Source organism: Ceratotherium simum, chromosome 29, assembly GCF_057802395.1.
Source record: "Ceratotherium simum simum isolate JZ-2026a chromosome 29, ASM5780239v1, whole genome shotgun sequence".
Classification (NCBI taxonomy): domain Eukaryota; kingdom Metazoa; phylum Chordata; class Mammalia; order Perissodactyla; family Rhinocerotidae; genus Ceratotherium; species Ceratotherium simum.
Genome location: NC_141928.1, coordinates 37671521 through 37693501, shown reverse-complemented (window position 1 = coordinate 37693501; position 21981 = coordinate 37671521). Strand labels below are relative to the sequence as shown.

General features: G+C 36.3%; 1 protein-coding gene across 6 annotated transcripts in view; it reads right to left on the bottom strand.

The window, feature by feature from the left end:
• Positions 1-21981, bottom strand: part of ZCCHC7 (zinc finger CCHC-type containing 7) — a 244601-nt gene that overhangs the window by 31778 nt on the left and 190842 nt on the right. For all 6 annotated transcript variants that reach the window (XM_014782004.2, XM_004423227.3, XM_087419462.1 and 3 more), the window contains 3 exons: positions 21794-21837; positions 20155-20280; positions 19045-19215 (listed from right to left, as the gene is read on the bottom strand). In XM_014782004.2, coding sequence (XP_014637490.1) covers positions 19045-19215; positions 20155-20280; positions 21794-21837 — 341 coding nt within the window. The remainder of the gene's footprint in view (positions 1-19044; positions 19216-20154; positions 20281-21793; positions 21838-21981) is intronic.

The window sequence follows — 21981 nt, the reverse complement described above, 5'->3', positions numbered from 1 at the left end:
ATAAAAGAAAGAATTACTTGGTTTTTGAACAATCATCTGATTGCTCTGTACATGAAGATGATGCCTGATATATAAAATTAGTAGTGAGAGACGTGAAACTCTTTCTCTTATAGGACAACAGCATTACAATTAAAAAAAATACTACCTATCTCATAAGTACTTTTACTCAACATTCCCATGCATAGTTTCATTTTACTATTTTCTATATAATATATTTCTATGTAAGGTTACAAACAAGTAAATACTTCTCACTTCAAAATAGGTGCCAATATAAAGCACACATCTTTAATTCTAAATATATGATATATAACTATGTATCATTAATGAATTTCTAAAATGTTGATTTTTTTTTCTTGCAGTGGCTTCTACTTCTTTTTAGCGTTCCTTAGTCACTGCACATATTTTTTTATTAATCACATAGAATGCCATAGTAGCCATACTGATAATATCTATGCATGGAAAATTTAGATAGAATAAAGTAATTTCTAAAGCAAGAGGCTTACCATTACAATGGGAACTTTTTTAAAAATTTATTTTAAAATATTTAAAAAGAATGACTAGTCTGCTGTGGAACTCATCCACGATGAAAATGTAACAAACTATTAAAATACAATTGAATTTATTGGTTGTCCTGGTGATCTCACCCTACTGGCACTTAGATGGATGGCAACCCAAAGGGCCTCCTCAAGTCTCACAACTGAAAACACACAAAGTGCACTTGTACATCAGTTTTTAGCAAATGTGCTACACTGTTTGCCAACTTCTGCCCAACTAGTTTTCCCCTCTATTGTATTTTGTATAATAAACCATACATGAATAACTGAGTGTTATTATTCAGAAAATTCAAAGATGAATCAACACAGTTTGCCACACCAGATGAATTGAGAGTTTACATTGTGCATTTCGACCCATACTGAATTTTATCAGGTGCTAATTATTGTTTTACGAGAACAACGGCTTAGTGCATCTGTTGTTTAATTCCCACTTCCCTATTCTCAAATGTGAACATCAAAGAAAATAAAACACTCAATCTTAAACAGCCCCTGACAGCAGACCAAGACTCAAGTGCTCAACAGACAAGGCCCTTGCCACCAGTTCTCATATTTCCACAACAATGAACAAACACAAAAACAGCACTAAGCGGCCTTTCCTCCTCCTCAGCTCCCCTTGGCCAGTTGTCTGCCTTGTACTAGAGAGAGCCCTTGAACGCAGCCCTGCTGGGAACACAGCACAGAAGAAAGGATTAGCCTTACTAACATGCTAGCATTTGCAAAAGGAAGGAAAAAACCCCCAGTTCTGTATTTGGTATATGAATAACCAAAATGTATGCGCTGACAAGAGACCAGGACAGGCCTGTGGCTCCCCGGGAGAAAATGTAGCTGTGATGAGTGACAGGGCTTTCAGGAAATATGTTCACAATCACAGACAGTGAAGGCCATGACCTAGATCGTTTAAGAGCTTGTCTTGTCAAATTATCAAAAGCTTCTTCCTCTCTGAATAAAGAGTGACATAAGTGAGTGTCAGAAAGCTGCAGGCTGACAAGCCAAGCATACAATAACAGAATGCACGTCACATACATGCTGAACACCGCCACTGCTAGCGGCAAATCTTAATGAGAGCGTGGCCAGCCCAGGAGACTTGAGTCCCTGCTGGCACAGCCACTCATCTCACAAAAATCCTTCAGCTCCAAGTCAGTTAGGCTCTGACACGACAACTACAATTACGAAACACAACTTTTTAACAGAATCCTCTGGTGCTTTGTCAAAGCCTCTGTTGTTAGGAGCTGGCCCCCTCAAGTCACTGCAGCAAAACAAAAGATTTAATAAAACAAGCAATATTCATTGATGGTGAATAACATAAATAAAAGAGAATAAAGAGAATAATTTAGTTTAAAATTTGTTGAATGAAAAGATATGGGAAGAAAAGCATTCCAGTCTCTGGACTCAACCACCAACTTAACTTTTCCATATGCACATTAATGTAATTTAGGTGCCTTCATTAAAAAGAATGCCCCTACTCTTGAGTCTCATCAGCAGGCTCTTCATATAATTATATCTATCCAGTCATCTGATTGTTCAGATACTTTGGTAGGCATTGTGTATATACACTATTCCTCAGAAACACAAATTACTTATATATCCTATTATACATGTACTCTGAATATATGTGAAATAAAATTTCTCCTATAAGGAATATTTTGAAGAGAACATCTTAGGCATTAGCCTTCAATCGAAATTCCATAAAAACTGCTGTAAGGTCTGAAATCATAGAAATATATAATTAAAATTCAAGATAAGTTACTGTTTTAATAGTGCTTGTTATATTTCTATTGTATAAAAATTTGTCATTCACGATAGAGGGGAGCCACAGACATACAACATGTATGTGGCAGTGTGTACAGAATCTATATATTATTTTTTTTTAATTTTATTTATTTATTTTTCCCCCAAAGCCCCAGTAGATAGTTGTATGTCATAGCTGCACATCCTTCTAGTTGTTCTATGTGGGATGCGGCCTCAGCATGGCCGGACAAGCGGTGCGTCGGTGCGCGCCTGGGATCCGAACCCCGGGCCGCTGGTATCGGAGCGCACGCACTTAACCGCTAAGCCACGGGGCCGGCCCTGTACAGAATCTATATAAAATTTTTTTTCACCAATCAGTATGGAAAACCATGCTGGTGTCTATCTCTAAGCTGCCTCCAAAATGAACCAGACTTCATAAAATCATCTTTCCATCCAAGGTCAAATTTTAATCAATCCCTATACTATACTCTTAATCTTCTATAATCAGGGAAACTGACAAGCCTAATTTTTTGCTCAAAGATATTTTTCTTTGGTATTTTCCTTCTAATTTAAGTGCGGTTATGAGGGCATAAAGTTTGTCAGTAGTAGATTAGATTTCAGTTTTCTTTGAAAATATAACAGTTCGTATTTTACAGAAAATTATATCAAAATAATCAACCAAAAAATAAAACAAATCATACACATATTACACACTGGGTTACCTTAAGCAACCATATTTCCATTAAAAGAAATTCACAGAGGGGCCGGCCCCGTGGCATAGCGGTTAAGTGCGCATGCTCCTGCTGCTGGCGGCCTGGGTTCAGATCCTGGGCACCGACGCACCGCTTGTCAGGCCATGCTGTGGCCGCGTCCCACATAAAGTGGGGAAGATGGGCACAGATGTTAGCCCAGGGCCAGTCTTCCTCAGCAAAAAGAGGAGGACTGGCATGGATGTTAGCTCAGAGCTGATCTTCCTTACAAACACACAAAAAAAATTCACAGAGAATCACAAATCTTTCTGGAGACATCTTGATTGTGATTCTAGACTACTAACACAAGTTAATTTTATAAACAGCTGATAATGTTTGTAGTATAACTGCTATTGTTAGCTAAAGGTAAACGATATGAGAGCCAGTAAAATGAAACATGATAATGTAGCGGCTAAAATCAGTGACTCTAGAGCCAAAATGGTTGGATTCAAATTCTGGCTCTACTATTTACTACCTTGGGCAAGCTACACATCTCCATGTCTGTTTCCTCATTGATAAAATGGGGATAACAGTACCTCTCCAAAGGGCTGTTGTGATGGTTAAAGAGTCGATTGGTATAAAATCCTTAGAACAATGCCTGACACACAGCAAGCACTCAATTGTATTAATTATCTCTATGATGACGTCAGTTGGGCACTCTCCATACCCCTGATGCAAAAATTGATCATGGGGAAACTGGCATCAATCAGGTAGCTGAAATAAGTGAAATCTATTACCCAACGGTCAACTCTTGGATGTGGCCAAACCTCAGAGGAAGCAAACACTCACAGTTCAAGTGAGCTGTTTTTTTTTTGTTGTTGTTTTTTTGTGAGGAAGATCAGCTCTGAGCTAACATCCATGCTAATCCTCCTCTTTTTGCTGAGGAAGACCGACTCTGAGCTAACATCTATTGCCAATCCTCCTCCTTTTTTCCCCCCAAAGCCCCAGTATATAGTTGTATGTCATAGTTGCACATCCTTCTAGTTGCTGTATGTGGGACGCCACCTCAGCATGGCCGGACAAGCGGTGCGTCGGTGTGCGCCCGGGATCCGAACCCGGGCCGCCAGCAGCGGAGCGCCGCACTTAACCGCTAAGCCACGGGGCTGGCCCAATTGAGCTGTTGATATAAAGATAGAAAAAGTCCAGAAGAAAATGACAAATCAAAAATATAGATTTTGTTAGGATACAGCGGCTTGTGCCCCCTTCTTTGTAGAAAAACAAAAGAACTCAGAAACATCAATGAACATCTAGTATTTGCAATATACCTATTTTTATATTCAACTGAGGTGTACTCAGTAACGGTTTTAGTTGTTCAAAAATACATAGAATATTTGATCAGATAAATCTGATCTCATATTTTTTAGTTAAATTTAGGAATAAAAAAATCTTAAAATATATTGATCATTGATGAAAAACAAAAGTACTCCACATCATTCTCAAAGTCAAAATACCCTTCTTCAGTTTACTCAAGCTCATTTGATTCCCTTTTCTACCATGTGTAAACAATAATAATGAGCCCAGCTTCCTTACTAGCCTTTTCCTCTTGCCTTTCTTTCTCATAGTAACCAGAGACCCACCACCTGAAGGCTGGGAAAGTGGGTATCAAGAAGGAGAATCTTGGAGGGATAGAGTCCTATATAATCCTGGGAATCTATCCAGCTACTTTACTAGTGAATACATAGCTATGTACCCAGTGAAGAGAGGTCTTATTTTCTGCCCTCTAGCTTTTTAACTCTTTTTATAACTTTCACCACACTCAGATCTCCCCTTTTCAAAAAACAAACAAAACATCCCCTGAACAACAACAATTAAAACTTTATGTTGATCACATCCCTCAATTATACTGCCAGGAGCTGATTTCACTGTCCCTTCGGTATTGGTGCTGACATTCTGAGATAATTGTTAATGAGTTCTCAAAGGCTCTATACTGCACTGTTTCCTTAAGCCCACTAGCAGGTATCAGAAGTTTTAAAGTAGATTCATAAGAGATAAACTAAAGGTAAAATAATTTTAATATGAGAGTTTAGAACTTTATTTATTTATAATCAATTACACAAAGTCCATCATAAATAATAAATATGTAGTAGAGCAAATTGTTTAAAGCACTGAAAGTAATCCTAATTCAGCTTAGCCAACTCCATTAAACTCCTGTTATTTATAATCATGACCTATCATCCAGTTCTAGTTCTCCAATTCTCACGGAATTCTCCTGGGGAAATTTCCTTTTCATTTTCTTCCAAGAATCTTACAGCACCCAGGATATGTCAGGTATACAAGTAATCACCTTTAGGTCCAAAATTGTGCTATCTGATACTATAGTAATTTTAGTTAGAAGCTCACCTTTTTTTTAAGAGTAACATTAAATATTACAAAAGTAACGCATATTCATTATAAAAGTAGAAAATACAACAAAAAATAAACAAAAACAATAAACAAAAAATAAAATTTAGTCACCTATAATACTACACCTGAGATAACTACTGCAAACATTTCAGAATATTTCATTCCAAACTTTTTTCTATATACAAGCAATAAACAATCGAAAACCAAAATTTAAAAGACGATACCATTTGCTATAGTTCCAAGAAAAATGAAATACTTAGGTATAAATCTAAATATGCAGAGAATATATATAGTGAAAACTACAAAACTCCGACAAGAAAAACTAAAAGATCTAAATAAATGGAGAGACATACTATTTTCATGGATTGGAAGACTCAAAACAGTAGAGAGTCAATTCTCCCCACAGTGATCTACAGGCTGAACGCAATATCAACCAAATTCCCATCAAGATTTTTTTGTAGATATAGACAAACTCATTCTAAAACTTATATGCAAAGGAAAAGAACTAGAATAGCTAAAGCTATTCAGCTAATTAGCTAATAGCTAATTTTATAAAACAAGAACAAAGTTTAAGGAATCACACTACCTGATTTTAATGCTCACTATAAAGCTACAGTAATAGTGATGGGAGAGATACCCAAATCAGTGCAACAGAATAGAGAATCCAGAAATCATTCCACACAAATGTGTCTGTTTAATCTTTGGCAAAGATGCAAAAACAATTCAGTGGAGAAAGGACAGTCTTTTCAACAAATGGTGTTGAACAATTAATTATCCATACATAAAAAAATGAACCCGGGGCCAGCCCGGTGGCGCAAGTGGTTAAGTGCACGTGCTCTGCTGTGGCGGCCTGGGGTTTGCTGGTTCAGATCCTGGGCGTGCACCGACGCACCGCTTGGCAAACCATGCTGTGGCGGCGTCCCATATAAAGTGGAGGAAGATGGGCACGGATGTTAGCCCAGGGCCAGTCTTCCTCAGCAAAAAAAAAGAGGAGGATTGGCAGATGTTAGCACAGGGCTGATCTTCCTCACACACACACACACACACAAAATGAACCCTGATCTAAACCTTACATCTTATACAAAGATGAACTCAAAATGGATCATAGATCTGAATATAAAATGTTTGGAAGAATACACAGGAGAAAATCCCTGTTAACTGTAGTTGGGTAAAGAGTTCTTAGAAATGGCACTAAAAACATAATTCATAAAGAAACAACTGATAAAGTGGATTTCACCAAATTGAAAAACTTCTGCTCTGCCAAAGAATTGCCAAGAGAATAAAAATACAAGCTACAAGCTGGGAAAAAAATATATGGAAATCAGATATACAATAAAAGGCTTATGTCCAAAATACAGAAAACTCTCAAAACTCAACAATCAGAAAATAAATACTCTGATTAAAAAGTGGGAAAGGATCTGGACATTTCACCAAAGAGGAGATAAAGATGGCAAATAAGCACACGAAAGGATATTCAACATTGTTAGCTATTAGGCAAATGCAAACTAAAACCACAATGAGATAGATACTACACAATTATTAGAATGGTTAAATAAAAAATACCGACAATATCAAATGCTGGTGAGGATACAGAGCAATTGGAACTCTCACTTTGCTGGTGGGAATGCAAAATGGTACAGCCACTCTGGAAAACAATACGGCAGTTTCTTATAAAGTTAAACACTTAGCATATGCCAGCAATCTCCGCCTGGAAATATACCCCAGAGAAATGAAAACTATGTTCATACAGAAGACTGTACATAAATATTCATAGCAGCTTTATTTGTAATAGCCAAAAACCGTAAACAAACCAAATGTCCCTCAATGGCTATATGGATAAACAAACTGTAGTATATCCATACAATGGAATACTACAAAGGAACAAACTATTGATACATGCAACAACTCAGATGGATCTCTACGATATTACGTGAATGAAAGAAGCTGGTCTCAAAAGTTTACAATGCTGTAATTCCACTTACATGGAAAAGACAAAACTATAGTAATGGAAAACAGATTAATGGTTGCCAGAAGTTACAGGTGGCGGGAAGGTGTGACTATACAGAGATAGCATAAAGGAGTTTTTTGAGGTGATGGAACTGTTCTGTATCCTGATTGTGATGGTGTTTACATTAATCTATACATATTCCTAGAACTGAACACCAAAAGAAAAAAAAAGTCAATTTTACCACCAAAAAAAAAGAGAGAGAGTGGGGGCCGCCCCGTGGCGCAAGCGGTTAAGTGTGCGCACGCCACTGCGGCGGCCCAGGGTTCCCCAGTTCGGATCCCGGGCGTGCACCGACGCACCGCTTGTCAAGCCATGCTGTGGCGGCATCCTATATAAAGTAGAGGAAGATGGGCATGGATGTTAGCCCAGGGCCAGTCTTCCTCAGCAAAAAAAGAGGAGGATTGGCAGATGTTAGCTCAGGGCCGATCTTCCTCACAGAAAAAAAAAAAAGAGAGAGAGAGGGAGAGATAGAATATAGGCTTAGATTGGTTACTGACTATACCATTCCTAAAATGTTTATAAGCAGCAGTTACAATATTTCACATTAAATATCAAGGTAAAAAAATTATAAAATGAATATATATTCATTCTAAAAATAGAAAATAAAGTACAGTAGAGATTTAAAAAAACCCTCATCTATAATTCTTGACATAACTAGAGTAAACATTTTGGAATACTTTATTCCAAACTTTTTTCTATGCAAATCTACATACATATATAAATATGTATATTTATATAGAAACAGAATAATACTTCATATACTGTTTTGTAATTTACACATTTCATTTAATGTACTAGTAAGTTCTTTATATTCAATATTTATTTCTACATCATTTTTTAAATGGTTACAGAGTATTCCATTATATGGGACATATTATAAGTTACTTAAGTCAGCCCCAATGTTAAATATTTGGGTCCTTCTAATTTTCATTATTATAAACAACTCTGAGATGAACATTCTTGTAGCTATATTTTTGCAAACATCCATCACTGAACTCCAGACAGGTTATCCAAATGTACTTTCCCAGCACAACCTCCCTAACATTGAGTATTATCATTATTAAGGCATTTTTTTCTTTCTTCCTATTAATTTGTAAGAGCTTTTTACATATTACAGATAATTATCCTATCATATATTCTATAAAAATATTTCCCAAGTTGTGGTTTGTCATTTAATTTTGTTAAAGGTCTTTTTGGATGAACAGATATTTCCTTTTTAGTTAATCTGTTCTCCCTTTTTCTTTATGGTTTCTGAACTAGTGTCTTTGTTTTCTAATAAGAACATTAAATCCAATACATTTATTTATTGTGATCAATGATATATTTGGTCCTATTTTTGTTCTCATACTTTGTCTTTTATACATTCTTGCTGTTTCCATTTTTTCCTACTGTTTGTTATATTGTTTAGTTTTCTTTGCCTCATTTTAAATTGATAATCTAAAAGTTATATGGCTTTTCTTCTTGTAATTAAAACAAATAAATTTTTATTTTATTGGAATTATCTATGATTCACATTATTATAGTTTTTAAATTATTTTTTTAAGAATTTTTTCTAAAATTAAGTTTAAAAACAGATTAACAGGAAGTATTCAGACATGTACTCTACACTTTCCTGGTTTCACTGTTTATTGCTGCTAATTTTATTCAATGACTTTTCCAATACATTTACAAATGAACAGCTTGGCTGTGTCATCTATTTTTCTCAGAATGCTCTAACCTCTAGAGATTTCTCTGCTGTCTTCTGGCATTTAGTATTGCACAGGAGAAGTCTGACGCAAACTTCATATGTGTGTGTGTATAATGTTTTTTCTGTCTGGATGTTTGTATGATTTTTTGTTTGTTTGTTATTCAGAAATTTCACTAGCATATGTCTAGATGTGGGCCTTTTTCTCCCTCATACTGGGTGTGTGCTCTTTTGATCGGAATTTCCTTTGATCCTTTTGCTTTGAATTGCTTCTTCTCTATCTACTCTACTCACACTGAAGAACAAATTAGGATTTTCTTAAGTTTCCTCCTATTTCCTATAGTAGTTTATTTCATTTGGGGTCACCTCCGATTCCTTTTTAATCTACCAATTCTTCACATATGCCTATAACTTTTTTCTATTGGTTCATCCTCAAAAAAAAAAAAAAGGGAGGCTTATGTGAATCTTGCTAGTATTGGGAACTGAGGTGGTATCTGCCAAGGACTGCATACATCTCTGATTAATTCATTCATGGAAAAGTTTAGATTTGATCAAGTTTTAGTTTTCTCTATCAGAGGTCTGGTTTGTTTGTGAGGAACAAGGAAGGAGCTTTAATTATAGATCTGCAAAGTAGGGATGTTTTATCCCACTGAAAATTATTATCCATTCCATTAAAAGACCATTGCTGTTGTCCCAGATTCTTATAAATATATCAAGGTAAAGGTTCTGTACAAGCATCCCTAAACCAGGTAAGGTAGTGGAGGTGATGAAGAGAGAGAGAAGGGTTTAATATTGAGACAATGCAGCTTATTTCATTACTGATTCCTGTCTAAAAGATCCCCGGCTAAGGAAAAAATGAAGTTAACAATAACACTTGATGAGGTAATTAATTTAAAAATTGAGTCATGTCTTCCTACATATCTGAAACTCCCCCAACTGCAATGATTAGTGTTCTTAGGGTGTATACTTTTCTTTTAGTATTTATGATTACAGAGAGAATTATTTTAACATTATATAACTACAAGTTCAATTAGCTCATAATATTTTATTACATAATTTACTTCAGCTTCTTGAACTTCTTAAATAGTTTATTATTGTTTTTCTTATTTTTTCTATCAAGGAAATAATCATTAGAAGGCTGTACAACACACCAAGATCACATTTGCTATTAAACTAAAATTTTGCAGAAATTATCTCTTCCTCTCTCTTTTTTAAACAAATGAAACAATACAATAGAAAGATGAATCAAGGCAAAGCTAACCAAGTCTCCCAGCCCTCTTCCAATCCATTCAGTCTGCTGAGGAAACCCAGTGTTGGCAGCCTGACAGCCTGGTATGTATCATCTACCCCTTTACCTTTGTTCATAAATATACATATGCAAGCATATCTATAGATTATACAGAGCTCATTTTATTTTTTACTGAAATAGAATCATTCTACAGATATCTGTAAATTTTCAAGAGGCAATATGTGTACCTTTCAAATGGAATACCCAATTAATTTAATTAGTATATAATTAAAGAAAAGAGTTTGTTTTTTTTTAAGATGAGTAAACTGGCAAAGATAGATGTCCGTAATTAAGTCTTTGAATACTTTTACAGGTTGAAAATCTTTCCCAGCAGCTGTATTTTCCTTCACTATGTACAATTTGAGGGAGATTATCAAAACCCAGTCAGAAAACTGTATGCGATTTATAAAGTTCAGAGGAGTGGACCTTAGTCTATAATGCTTAGTAAATAAAACTTTTAGCCTTCCAGGTGTTAATGAGGATCTGACTTCCTTAATTTCACTCCTCAAATTCATAGCTTAGATAACTATGTCACAGAATTTGTCCTTATTATTGGATCTAATAGTCAAGTTCAAGTCTACACGGGCTTTTATACTTGGATTAAAAAAAGAAGTGAGGGGTATAATGAGTTTGAAATTTAACAAAATTCCCAGTGGCCTGCTGCTCTATTCATCAGACTCATGTCTTCCCAACGGGACTGCACTGAAGAGTAAGTCCATTCCCAACCCCATCAAATTCTCAAAGAAAAACTGAAGTTTATTTATCCTTTCATTTTCAGAGCTGTCAATTTTGGTGGGTAGACTATAAGAGGATAATCTTTCCCCTTCTTTGGTGGAAGTTAGGGGTCTGCAGAAAGAGAACCATTTCCATCCTCTACAAACTTATTCTTATAGCTTCTATAAAGAATAAGCAAACCTGCTCTCAATCTGCCAGGTCTACTGAAAGCGACTAATACTAGGCAATGAGGCATGAGCTATAGGGAGAGTTGGAGAGACTGGGGGAATTCATCAGGTCAGTCAGGGATGACTAGAAAGGATACCATTCAGTAGAATTTCAAAGTAAGGACTGGTTTCTCCCTCAAACTTTGCACTAAATTACGTACCTTCAGTTAAAAATGTAGACATTTTTACCTGCTAAAGTTATTTCCATGAGGTTACACATATTTCTAGCCATGAAAAGTTTCAGATATTCATTTATGAGATGGTTCTGGAGCAGTTCAATGAATTATTAATTACTAATTCTGGGATTTACTCCCTGAACAATGAACACACATGAATTGTCACTAACATTATCATAAGTTTTGCATACACCCACCAAGAGGGTAAGAGACCTCTAAGCACAGAAATCTGCTTACTTTCTTTGGTTAATTCTGTTCTCTCAGGGAAATAAGCCTATTCAATAATTATTTTTTACTAAGCAGATCAATCAATCACAGCCAAGACCCCTTGCTCCAACATTATGTTTAAACAACATTAATATGTTGTGAAAAGTGAGAGCAACAAAGTATATCTAACCTAAGTCTGATTTTCTTCTCTTTATTCTCAAAAGCAGGTGCAATGTTCAGGTGTCAGCAGACGACTATTTATCTGGACATATATATCAATCTATTATAGTAAATGACTTCTGATATTTTAGTTTTCTCAGAAATGATCTTTTATCTTCAAAATTATTCCCTTCCTTCCTCAGCACTGTGCTTTTATTATTTTTTTTTAAAATGCATGTCGTTTTTTTTTTTTTTTTGATTTATTTATTTTTTTCCCCCAAAGCCCCAGTAGATAGTTGTGTGTCATAGCTGCACATCCTTCTAGTTGCTGTATGTGGGACACGGCCTCAGCATGTCTGGAGAAGCGGTGCGTCGGTGCGCGCCCGGGATCTGAACCCGGACCGCCAGCAGCAGAGTGCGCGCACTTAACCGCTAAGCCATGGGGCCGGCCCAGCACTGTGCTTTTATATATCTAAATTATTTTGTGGTACCTTGTAAAGGGAAAAACTTTTTCAAGTTTTTTTTTTTGGGGGGGAGCACATTTACTACACTTACTTTTTACTCATCTACTCTTATTTAGGCATTTTCAATTTCTTAAGCAGATCTGAATGTAAGCCAGTGGTTTGCCTTGACAACTAAGTTCAGCAGGAAAACCAGTTTGTCTATAATTATTTCAATTGTAAAAGGTTTTCAGAAATTTAGTATTATTTTTTCTTTTCTCAAATTTGTCCTTTCAAGCCCTTGAAGAAGATGGTACAGTATATTCCATCATCAAGTGACAGACGAGACTTTTCCATATGAAAGCTGACAGTTGATAGCCCAAATACACAGGACTGTATCAATACCTGCGGTACTAGTTTAAAATGGAGATACTGAAGAAAATCATTTGAAAGCAATGGAAATTTTGTTTAAAAAAAAACTAGAATTGGTTACTAAAGATAGCGGGAGGGAAACATGGAAAAGAATTTCCTTTGCCTTAGAAATTTCATTTTATTTGATGCATAGTTAGGTATTACAGCTTTTGAAAAGTCTGTCGAAACGTCATTTTAAATATTACTGGGAGATGTCTACCTCTTAATGAGTCAAGTTGAGAAATGTCCCAGCCTGTACATTGATGTGCAGGATTTGACAACTTTCAGAAGCATTTGACTGGAGGGTGGGTAGGTAAGTGGGGTCTACTGTCCCTAATTCAATCATTTGCTTATTCAGTAATCCTACTGAGCTCTTATATGGGTGAGGCATTGTTCCAGAAGCTGGAGACAATACTAGTGAATGTGTCTGAAAACAGACATGGGGTTTACATTCTAATCAGGGGAGACTGAAAAATATATAGAATGTAAAATATAAGTGTTATGGAGAGAGACAAAGCAGGGAAGAAGGGCCGGGAATGCTGGAGGTGTGGAAATTTATTTTAATTAGGGTGGTCAGGGAAGCCCTCTCTAAGAAGGGGACATTTGAGCAGAGACATAAAGATGAGTGAGTGAATCACTGTGGATACCTGGGGGAAGAGCATTCTCAGCAAAGGGAACAGCAGGTAGACGCACGAGCATGTCTGGTCTTTCAAGGAACAGCAAGGAGCCCTGGTGGAGCAAGCACCAGGATTACTATGGAGATGTGGTCAAGAAGCTAGATCTCATACGGCCTTGTTGGTGATTGTAAGGATTCTAGCTTTAACTCTGAAAGATGTGCAGTCATAGTTGAAGATTTGAATATAGGACTGATGTAATCTGGGTTATGTTTGAAAAGGATTACTCTCGCCACCTACTGAAAACAGGCTATAAAGGAGCAAGGAAGCAGGAAAACTGTTTAGGAAGCTACTAGAATAATCCAGGCAGTAGACGCTCATGGTTTTTGCCAGGGTATTAGTGGCAGAAATGATGAGACGTGGTCAGATTCTGGATTATGCTGTGAATCATTCATTCCAGGGTTAAAACAACATATTAAATTGTGATACAACAGAAAAGTGGCTTTCCATGAGTGGAAGAGATACAGAGTCAGAAAGGAGAAACAGTTCTGGAATGGCTAGAGATTTCCCTCCTCAGTCTGCCCTGTCTTCAAATGTAAGAGCAGGTAGCCAAGCAAAGAAGTGCTCAGAAAATACTGACTCCTATATGCTTCAAGTCCCTATGATTACAGGAAAACTCACTTAGCCTGGACCGGAGTTCCTATGCATCACCCTGTAGCCGATATTTCCAAAGACAAGTAACATGTTATTCCAGGCACAGTTACTTGGTTCCCTCCTAGGGTCGATGTCAATTTCTACACTTTCCAGGTATCTACTATTTGCAAGAGACCAAACTTAGTCTTCTGATACAGTACTTTCTCATTTAATTCTCACCAGCCTGACGTACCTCCAACACATCACTTTTTCTTTTTACATTATTCTTTTACACGTCTGCCTTTCTTATTCTACTCTGAGCTCTTCAAAGGCAGGGATCATGTCTTATTCATCTTTATTTCTTTAGTACTTGGAATATTGTCTAGCATATGGTAGGCAACCAGCAAATTTTTGATAAACAAATGTAGAAAGTGGGTGGTGGAACAGTGGAGATTCTTTTGAACAAAAGTAGATCTAATCATTATTACACAAAACAAAATATTTGAGTCAAGGAAGTCTTTAATTCAAATCTTGGGTCAGTTATTCAGCTTAATAATTGTGTGTTAGCCAGTCTTATTTCTGGCCAGTAATATCTCAATAAGACTGTGGAAAGGATAAAAGGTGGAAGGCATATCAACACTATTCTATGCTCTTTGGAGTAGACTAAAGATAAAATAAATGTCCTTTTCTTAAATAAGTATCTGGACAAAAACAATATTCCAGTAACTGTTCATTCTATATATAACAAGTATGAAATGATAACTAGAAGACATTTGTACTAGGTACTTTACATTTCCTGCTGGAAATCCCCAAGATTAAACTAAACTTTAAAAAAAGATCACTAAAATTAAACTAAAAGATATCAGTTTTCAATTTTATGTATATATTTATTGAAGAAACATTCACTAAGCACTAATGTCTTTGCAAAAGCCTATACAGAGTTCTCCTTTTTAAAATAAATTTTTGAGTTGCTAAAAATATTTTAGTATACAGTTGATATTTAAGAGAACATTTTTTAATAGCATCAAGTATTTAAAGAAAGGAATCAAGTGAAATATGCCCTATGAATTATTTTTTCCCACTATATTTAAAAATCTGACTTAAAGGAGTGACTCAAGGGCTAAGCTCCCCACAAGAGGATAGCATTTTATTCTTACGCATGATGGTTAAATTAAAGGAGTTATTTAGCATGGCTGGGGTAGAGGACTGAGCAGGCAATTTGAGAAAAAACTGCTGAAGAAAGGGAGAAAATTTAGGAGATTTGGGTTTCAATTAATTCTGATGCTGACTAACTCAGTCATTATGCTTTAGTGGAAAAGGGTGATAATCTCAAGAATTAATAAAGACTGCTGAGACTGGGATGGTCTCTTGTGAGCACCCTAGTTCTATGGTATCACAGACTTGGTTCTGTGGCTGCAAACCAACATTCTATGCTGCTTTGCTGATCCTGTTGAAAGAGCTCACAATTTAAACTATCTTTTTTTTTTTTTTTTTTTTTTGGTGAGGAACATTGGCCCTGAGCTGTGGCAATCTTCCTCCATTTTGTAGTGGGTCACCGCCACAGCATGGCTTGATGAGCGGTGTAGGCCTGCACCTGGGATCCGCACCCCGGAACCCGGGACCACCAAAGTAGAGCGCACAAACCTAACCACTGTGCCACCGGGCCGGCCCCAAACTATCATTTATTTTTATTTGGAAAATACTTTTCTTCATCTGTTTTATGATATATCGATATTTTAAATATCATGAGTTTGTTATCAAATTTGCTTATTATATCTATAATATCTTCAGGTTTAAGACAGAAACTTGAGAGATCCTCTGAGTAGGAGTTAAACTGACAGCTCCTAGAATGGCAGTAAGGGAGCCTTCTCCATGTACATTCATGAAGTATAGTGTCATTTTAACTTTGAGACCTTGGGCAAAGCTTAACCTTACAATGTCTCAGTTTTCTCCTTTGTAAAATGGGAGTAACGAACTGTATCTATCTCATGTGGTGGTTGTGAGGATTACATAAATGACTCTGAGGCAATCACAAACATCTACTGGGCACCTACTATGTGCTGAGGGTAAGCAATGAACAAAGCACTCCCTCCCCTGGTAGGGAATGCACTTAGCACAGGGCTTAAAACACTGTAAGGACTCAATGAACTATAGCTATTATTATCTTGGAAATGTCAGATATATCTCACAGAATGGAACTATGTGTGCAAAATAAATGTGCACACACTTTAAAATTCTCTGTATATTTAAAAATTCTTGGCAAGAGGAGAGAATTTGTGGCAGATTCAAAATTAGGATTCCTTCCACACTCCAGATTCTCTTCCTTTGGAAGACACCAATGACGCAGACTGACTTTCGTAGGCCTTGAGCCATCTTTCTAATCTTTACATTGTAAAACTCTGGAATTTCAACCAAATACTTTTACACAGTAGTTAACAAATGAGGCACTTTCCAAGCAGAGTTCAGGAAAGAGTCTTTCATTAAAGCAAGAATATGAATACGACTCATCAGTTTTCATTACAAATTCTCTTTGCAAATACAACTGATAGTCTGGCATCACAGAGATTGTGGTATGGCTCTAGTGATATATAAAGCAAAAATAGAAGTTTCCTGATCTCCTTAATTCATAAGAGGTTAGGGCATCTATAGCCACCCAGGGCTTCAGAAATCCTCTGTGAATAAGCAGAAAGTCCAGTAGGTGGGAAGATAAAAATAACAAAGAAGTGTAGAGAACAGTATGGTCAGAGGGTGTGAGCCTTTAATAAGCCAAAGATATCTACACAAAGAGGGAGGAGTAATGATTTAGAAGCTGTCACAGCAAGTGAGAAAGAAGTTGATCCCAATCAATCAAATTCAGAGGTATGTGGGTCAAGAAAGAATGAGCAGCAAGTATTTGAGAGGATTGCAGGGAAAACAATACTTTCTGTGGAGGCCCAGGTCTCAAGACAGATTTAAAGCATGTATGGGACTGGCTGAATAGTTCCAATAAGCTGGGGCCAGAACGACACTGTTTCCAAGTGAATCTTCATGAAGAGCTTCTGGAAGGTGGAAGGACTATAAGCCTCTTCCAAAGGAGTCAGTGGGGCCCAGGTTTGATTGGGCTCCATGGGAATCCTATAGCAGTTGAACAGGCTGGAAACAGATCAATTAGTGTCCAAAACCTTCACCATGTAATCACCAAAAAACTCCAGCAATAGATCTTGGTAGATTTAATGGAAACACCGCTGCCTTCTCTAAAGTCAGCCATAGCCCAACCCTATCATAAAAACTTACATTCACTGGGGTTATTAATCCTCAAGGCCATTTTAGATAAAGAGTATAACATACATTAGAGGCCAAAATTAGGAAGTTAAGCAGAATGGGCTAAAGATTTAATTCACAGCTGATTATATAACCTTTTACAAATTAGTCTTAACTGTTCTGCACTACAGTTTCTTATTTTAAAAAAAACTATTCATAATAGTGTCTGAGCCCCTTCTGTTATCACAGGCAAATAAGACCATCTTTGTAAGAGCTCTTTGGATCAAAGGAGTAAAAAAATATGCTACTAAACATAACTTCCAAACTAGAAAATCTTGCTTAGAAAGTTTTAATTGACAACTTACTGCAGAGAACAATAGTAGTATAAAACTAAGACAACTTAGGATTTACCATTTCTAAGATTTAGTAAATACTGAAAAATCAGTTTAAATTACTTTGGAATGAAATGACAATTTCTATCTCTATTTCTAGTCTTAAGAATCATATTCAATGTCACCAGTGGCCTAAGAAATACAAATGAAAACAATAAGATATCATTTTCTCCATATCTGATTGGCCAAAATTTTTAAAGATCAATTATAGTCAGCATTGAGAACACTCAAACACTGCTAGCAGGTGGATACACTGGGACAATCTTTTAGAAGAGCAATTTGACAATATTTATCTAGACATAAATGTATGTATCCTTTAATTACAAATTCTATTTAGAATTTGACTTACCAAAATACTCTTACATGTATGCAGATATATATAAAGATGTTTACTGCACCATTGTTTGCTTAAAAACATGAGTAACAATATAAATCTAAATCTATTAGTAGAGAATTGACTGGACAAATTGATATATCCATACAACAGAATAAAAGTTAGCCATTAGAAAGGTAGATCTTTATGAGCTGATATGGAGACACATTCACAAAGAATTAAGTGGAAAAAAATCAAGTTGTAGGACAGTGACTCTAGGTTTATTTGTTTAAAAAGACTCCTTAAAAATTAATCAATAATTGTTATTTACATGAGAAACACATATACCAAACATTTATATTCTAGCTTGTTTTAATCTGAAATTCATCTCAACAGAAAGCCATGTTAATTTTTTGAGCAAAAAGTTATAGGTACACTTTAACATAAATAAAATTTTAAAAATGTGCTTTGTATTACATCTTTGGGAAGTACAAATTAAAGGGGAAGACTCTTACTTTTTTTTAAATGCTTACTTCTATAGCCCTTCTGGTCTCTGAAATTGTGACTAAAACCCCACAGAAATTTACAATATGATGCAAAACAATGTCCAAAACAATAATGTGCTCAGATTTACTGTGCTACAAGCAACTGAAATGTCTTCTAAACTACTTTTGTTTTTTTACATCTAAAGCAAGAGCTAAGATAAGCAGATTTAAAGTATTGGTGGCTTGTCTTTCTAGCCTTAGACTATTATACCAGCAAAAGCCATCAATGAGCAGCATCCAACCAGGCTTCATACAGACCTTTCTCTACAACTGCTAAGTCTGTATATATTTTCATCTAAATATGCATGAATAGTTACATAAGTTTTACATGTTATTTATTACAAACCTCTTTAATTTCAACCTTTACTTGGCAAGCACTTTAAGGAAAAGGGGCTAGCATGGGTTTACAATATTTGTTAATGCTGCCTCCTGATGAACCATTCAGTAGGATCCCTATCCTGAGATATTAGAGCACTGCTTTATAAGATCAGTGGCCAAAAGGACATGACTATCATTATACACAGTACACTAAACATTCTTTTAGGTAGGCTGACTGATAGTTACAAACTGGCACATTGTCGCCAAAGCCTGACAACTTAGTTATGTGCAGGATACTCACATCAGCATAGTGGCCTATCATGTCACATCGGTCACATCGCTTTCTCCAGGAAGGTCTTTCCAGACATCTGTGAGTGGAAGACACAGGTAACGAGCAGTCCAAGCAGAAGCGGGCTGGACACGCACACTGGAGGTGCCCTCTCTCGGAGCAGAGGCAGCAGGGGCGGACCTTCTATGGGGCAAACAGAAAATCTCTTTAGCAAAATACTTCAGTCTCAAATAGTAGAAGATTAATTTTTCTTTTTCTGTATAATTCCATAAAAAGTTATTTCCAATTTGAGACCCCAATGAAGGTCAAATCTTGAGCATAATTGTAAAATCAAACACGTCTGAAATCAGAGCTTTAACATAAGCTATCAGTACCTGTGGTTGCCAAAAAGGCTTAGTCTGCACACATTATCAGCTGGCATCTATTTCCTATGCCTTGTCTTGTAGGAACATTGACAGAGGGGAATGTGTCTGAGAAAAAAAGTAGGATGATGAGGATCTTCCTAAGTCATAGGAGAAACAGATACAGAAAGAGGCTGCTTGGCCTGGAGAAGCAAAGAGAAACAGGAAACACGAGAGCTGTCTCAAATATCAGAAAGACAGTCATTTGAAGGAGGGAGTAGGTAATGGAAGGAATGTTTGTTAAGGCCTTACTATGTGTCAGGAAATGTCTAAGAGCTTTAGTTCTCGTTATTTCAAAGGTTGTTGTATGTTTAACATAATTTACATCAATAAACATTTATAAATGCCCAAAATCATAATTTTCTAACAATGAAAATTATCTCACAATGAAATAAGCTGTCTCCTAAAGTAGAAGGTTTAGAAGTGAAAAGGGTCTCAAGAATCATCTGATTCAATCTTCTCCTTTTATAGACAAGAAAACAGAGGCATAGAGGGTAAAATGATTTGCCTAAGGTCATACAACTAGCAGTGGGAAGCCGAAATTGATTCCAGGTTTTTTCTGACTCTAAATTCATGGTTCTTTCCCCTACTCTAAAAAATTGTGACCTACATGAAATTTAACATATATGTTACATAAGATTTGAATTCTAAGGTTTCAGGGTTCCAACCCTAAGATTTTGATTTTAACAATGTGGAAAGAAACATTACACATTTCACGTACTTGTGGAAAGGGGCAGTTTTTTGACAAATGGCCACATTTGTCACAATTTCTACAGGTAACATTTTTGTTGGCTGAATAGTATCGGTGGGTCCATCTTCCAGATGATCTATTATTACCTATCTGGGCCTAAGGGAAAAAAAAAATCAAGAATTAAAAAAAAATTATTTCACTCTGCTTAATACAAACCGTTTACCCTTCTTTTAAAAGACAACTATCAGTGAGTAAAGAAACATCACACCTCAATGAGGCACGAGAATTAACAGAGTCTGTTCAGTTTAGAACCCAGCAACAGGAAACTGTGTGTTCTCTTAAAAGGAGTGAGAAAAACTTAAAAGAAGGTGCCATGAAGATAACTCTACTTTTTGACTCCCCTGCCCCCCATTCTTTTACACCTCTCCACATGGTTCCTTTCTTTTTTTTTTTATGGCTTTATTTATTTATTTATTTTGTGAGGAAGACTGGCCCTGAGCTAACATCTGAGCCCATCTTCCTCCACTTTATATGGGACACTGCCACAGCTTGGCTTGACAAGCGGTGCATCGGTGCGCGCCCAGGATCCGAACCCCGGGCCGCTGAAGCGGAGCGCACGCACTTAACCACTATGCCACAGGGCCAGCCCCACATGGTTCCTTTTCTTTTCTATCTTTCTCTACTTACAGTTCAAGTCTGCAAAGGGTACTGACATGTATCATTTAGACATTCCAGTGGCATTCAGAGTCAAAGATACTGCTGATTTCTATATCTGAATGTACACTATATTTTTCTGAATGAGAACTCTGCTTAAATTTTTTGTTTGGGGATGGTGTTTTTTATGCTTTTTGTCTTTTATAAAGTTATAAAACCACATAGCTACTGAATACATTTCTTCTTTTGAACAGCCCAGGATTACTACCCACAAACTGGATTATAATTTCTGAGAGAGAATGAGATAATTTCCTTCTACTAGAGTCCTTTTAAGATCCAGTCTGCCTACTGCGACCCAATTCTAGCTGTCCCATATTCTAGCCAAAATCTAGTATCTTGCAAGAGAATATCAGCGAAGCATACCATATGGAATATAAAGAGGAACATGTAAATACCAACCACGCTTTTGTTTGGTAGAATTCCATCTTTGAAAAAGCTTTCACCTTTTACTTGTTATTCTGCTGAATTCGCCAAGTTAGGCCCCAAATAGATACAATGTAATTATCTCTTAAAACTTTTCTCCTACCAAGTTGTGAAATTATTCTCTTTTCTAGCCATCTGCCACAATTAAGGCTAATAATTGACAAAGACAAACACCTGCCACATCCTAAATATAGACTAACCATTTCCTTACACCGAAGAAGCAGTTATTTCCGGTGTTGATCTTCAGAGGTACCAGGCAATATGGGGTGAGAGGACTCACCATGGCAGAGAAGAAACAGAAGGGAAAGAGGACTAATCATTACGGCAATTAATTGACTGACAAAAATCAAGGCTGAAACGTGCTTCTGAAAAATTCAATCACCCATATACTAAAATCAAACTTTTTCTAACAAGATATTCGGACCACTGCTATTTTAAAAAAGTTTATTAAGTTATCATAATGAAGTGAAAGAAAACTACAAATAAAAAAAATTAATCTGTTATTCATAACTTCAAAAAAAATTTGATTTACCTCAACGTCTTTGTCACTGATGAACCAGTTTACACCATCTTCTCCTACAAAACAAATAAAATGTTACTCAATCTTGACACCTTTTAAAGCACTCACGGATTGAAAAGAGATTATTCAATTTGTTGGTTCTCAAATTGGACCCCAAGGGTATAGTGAGAACTGTAAATACCTTAACCTCTTAGCTTAGC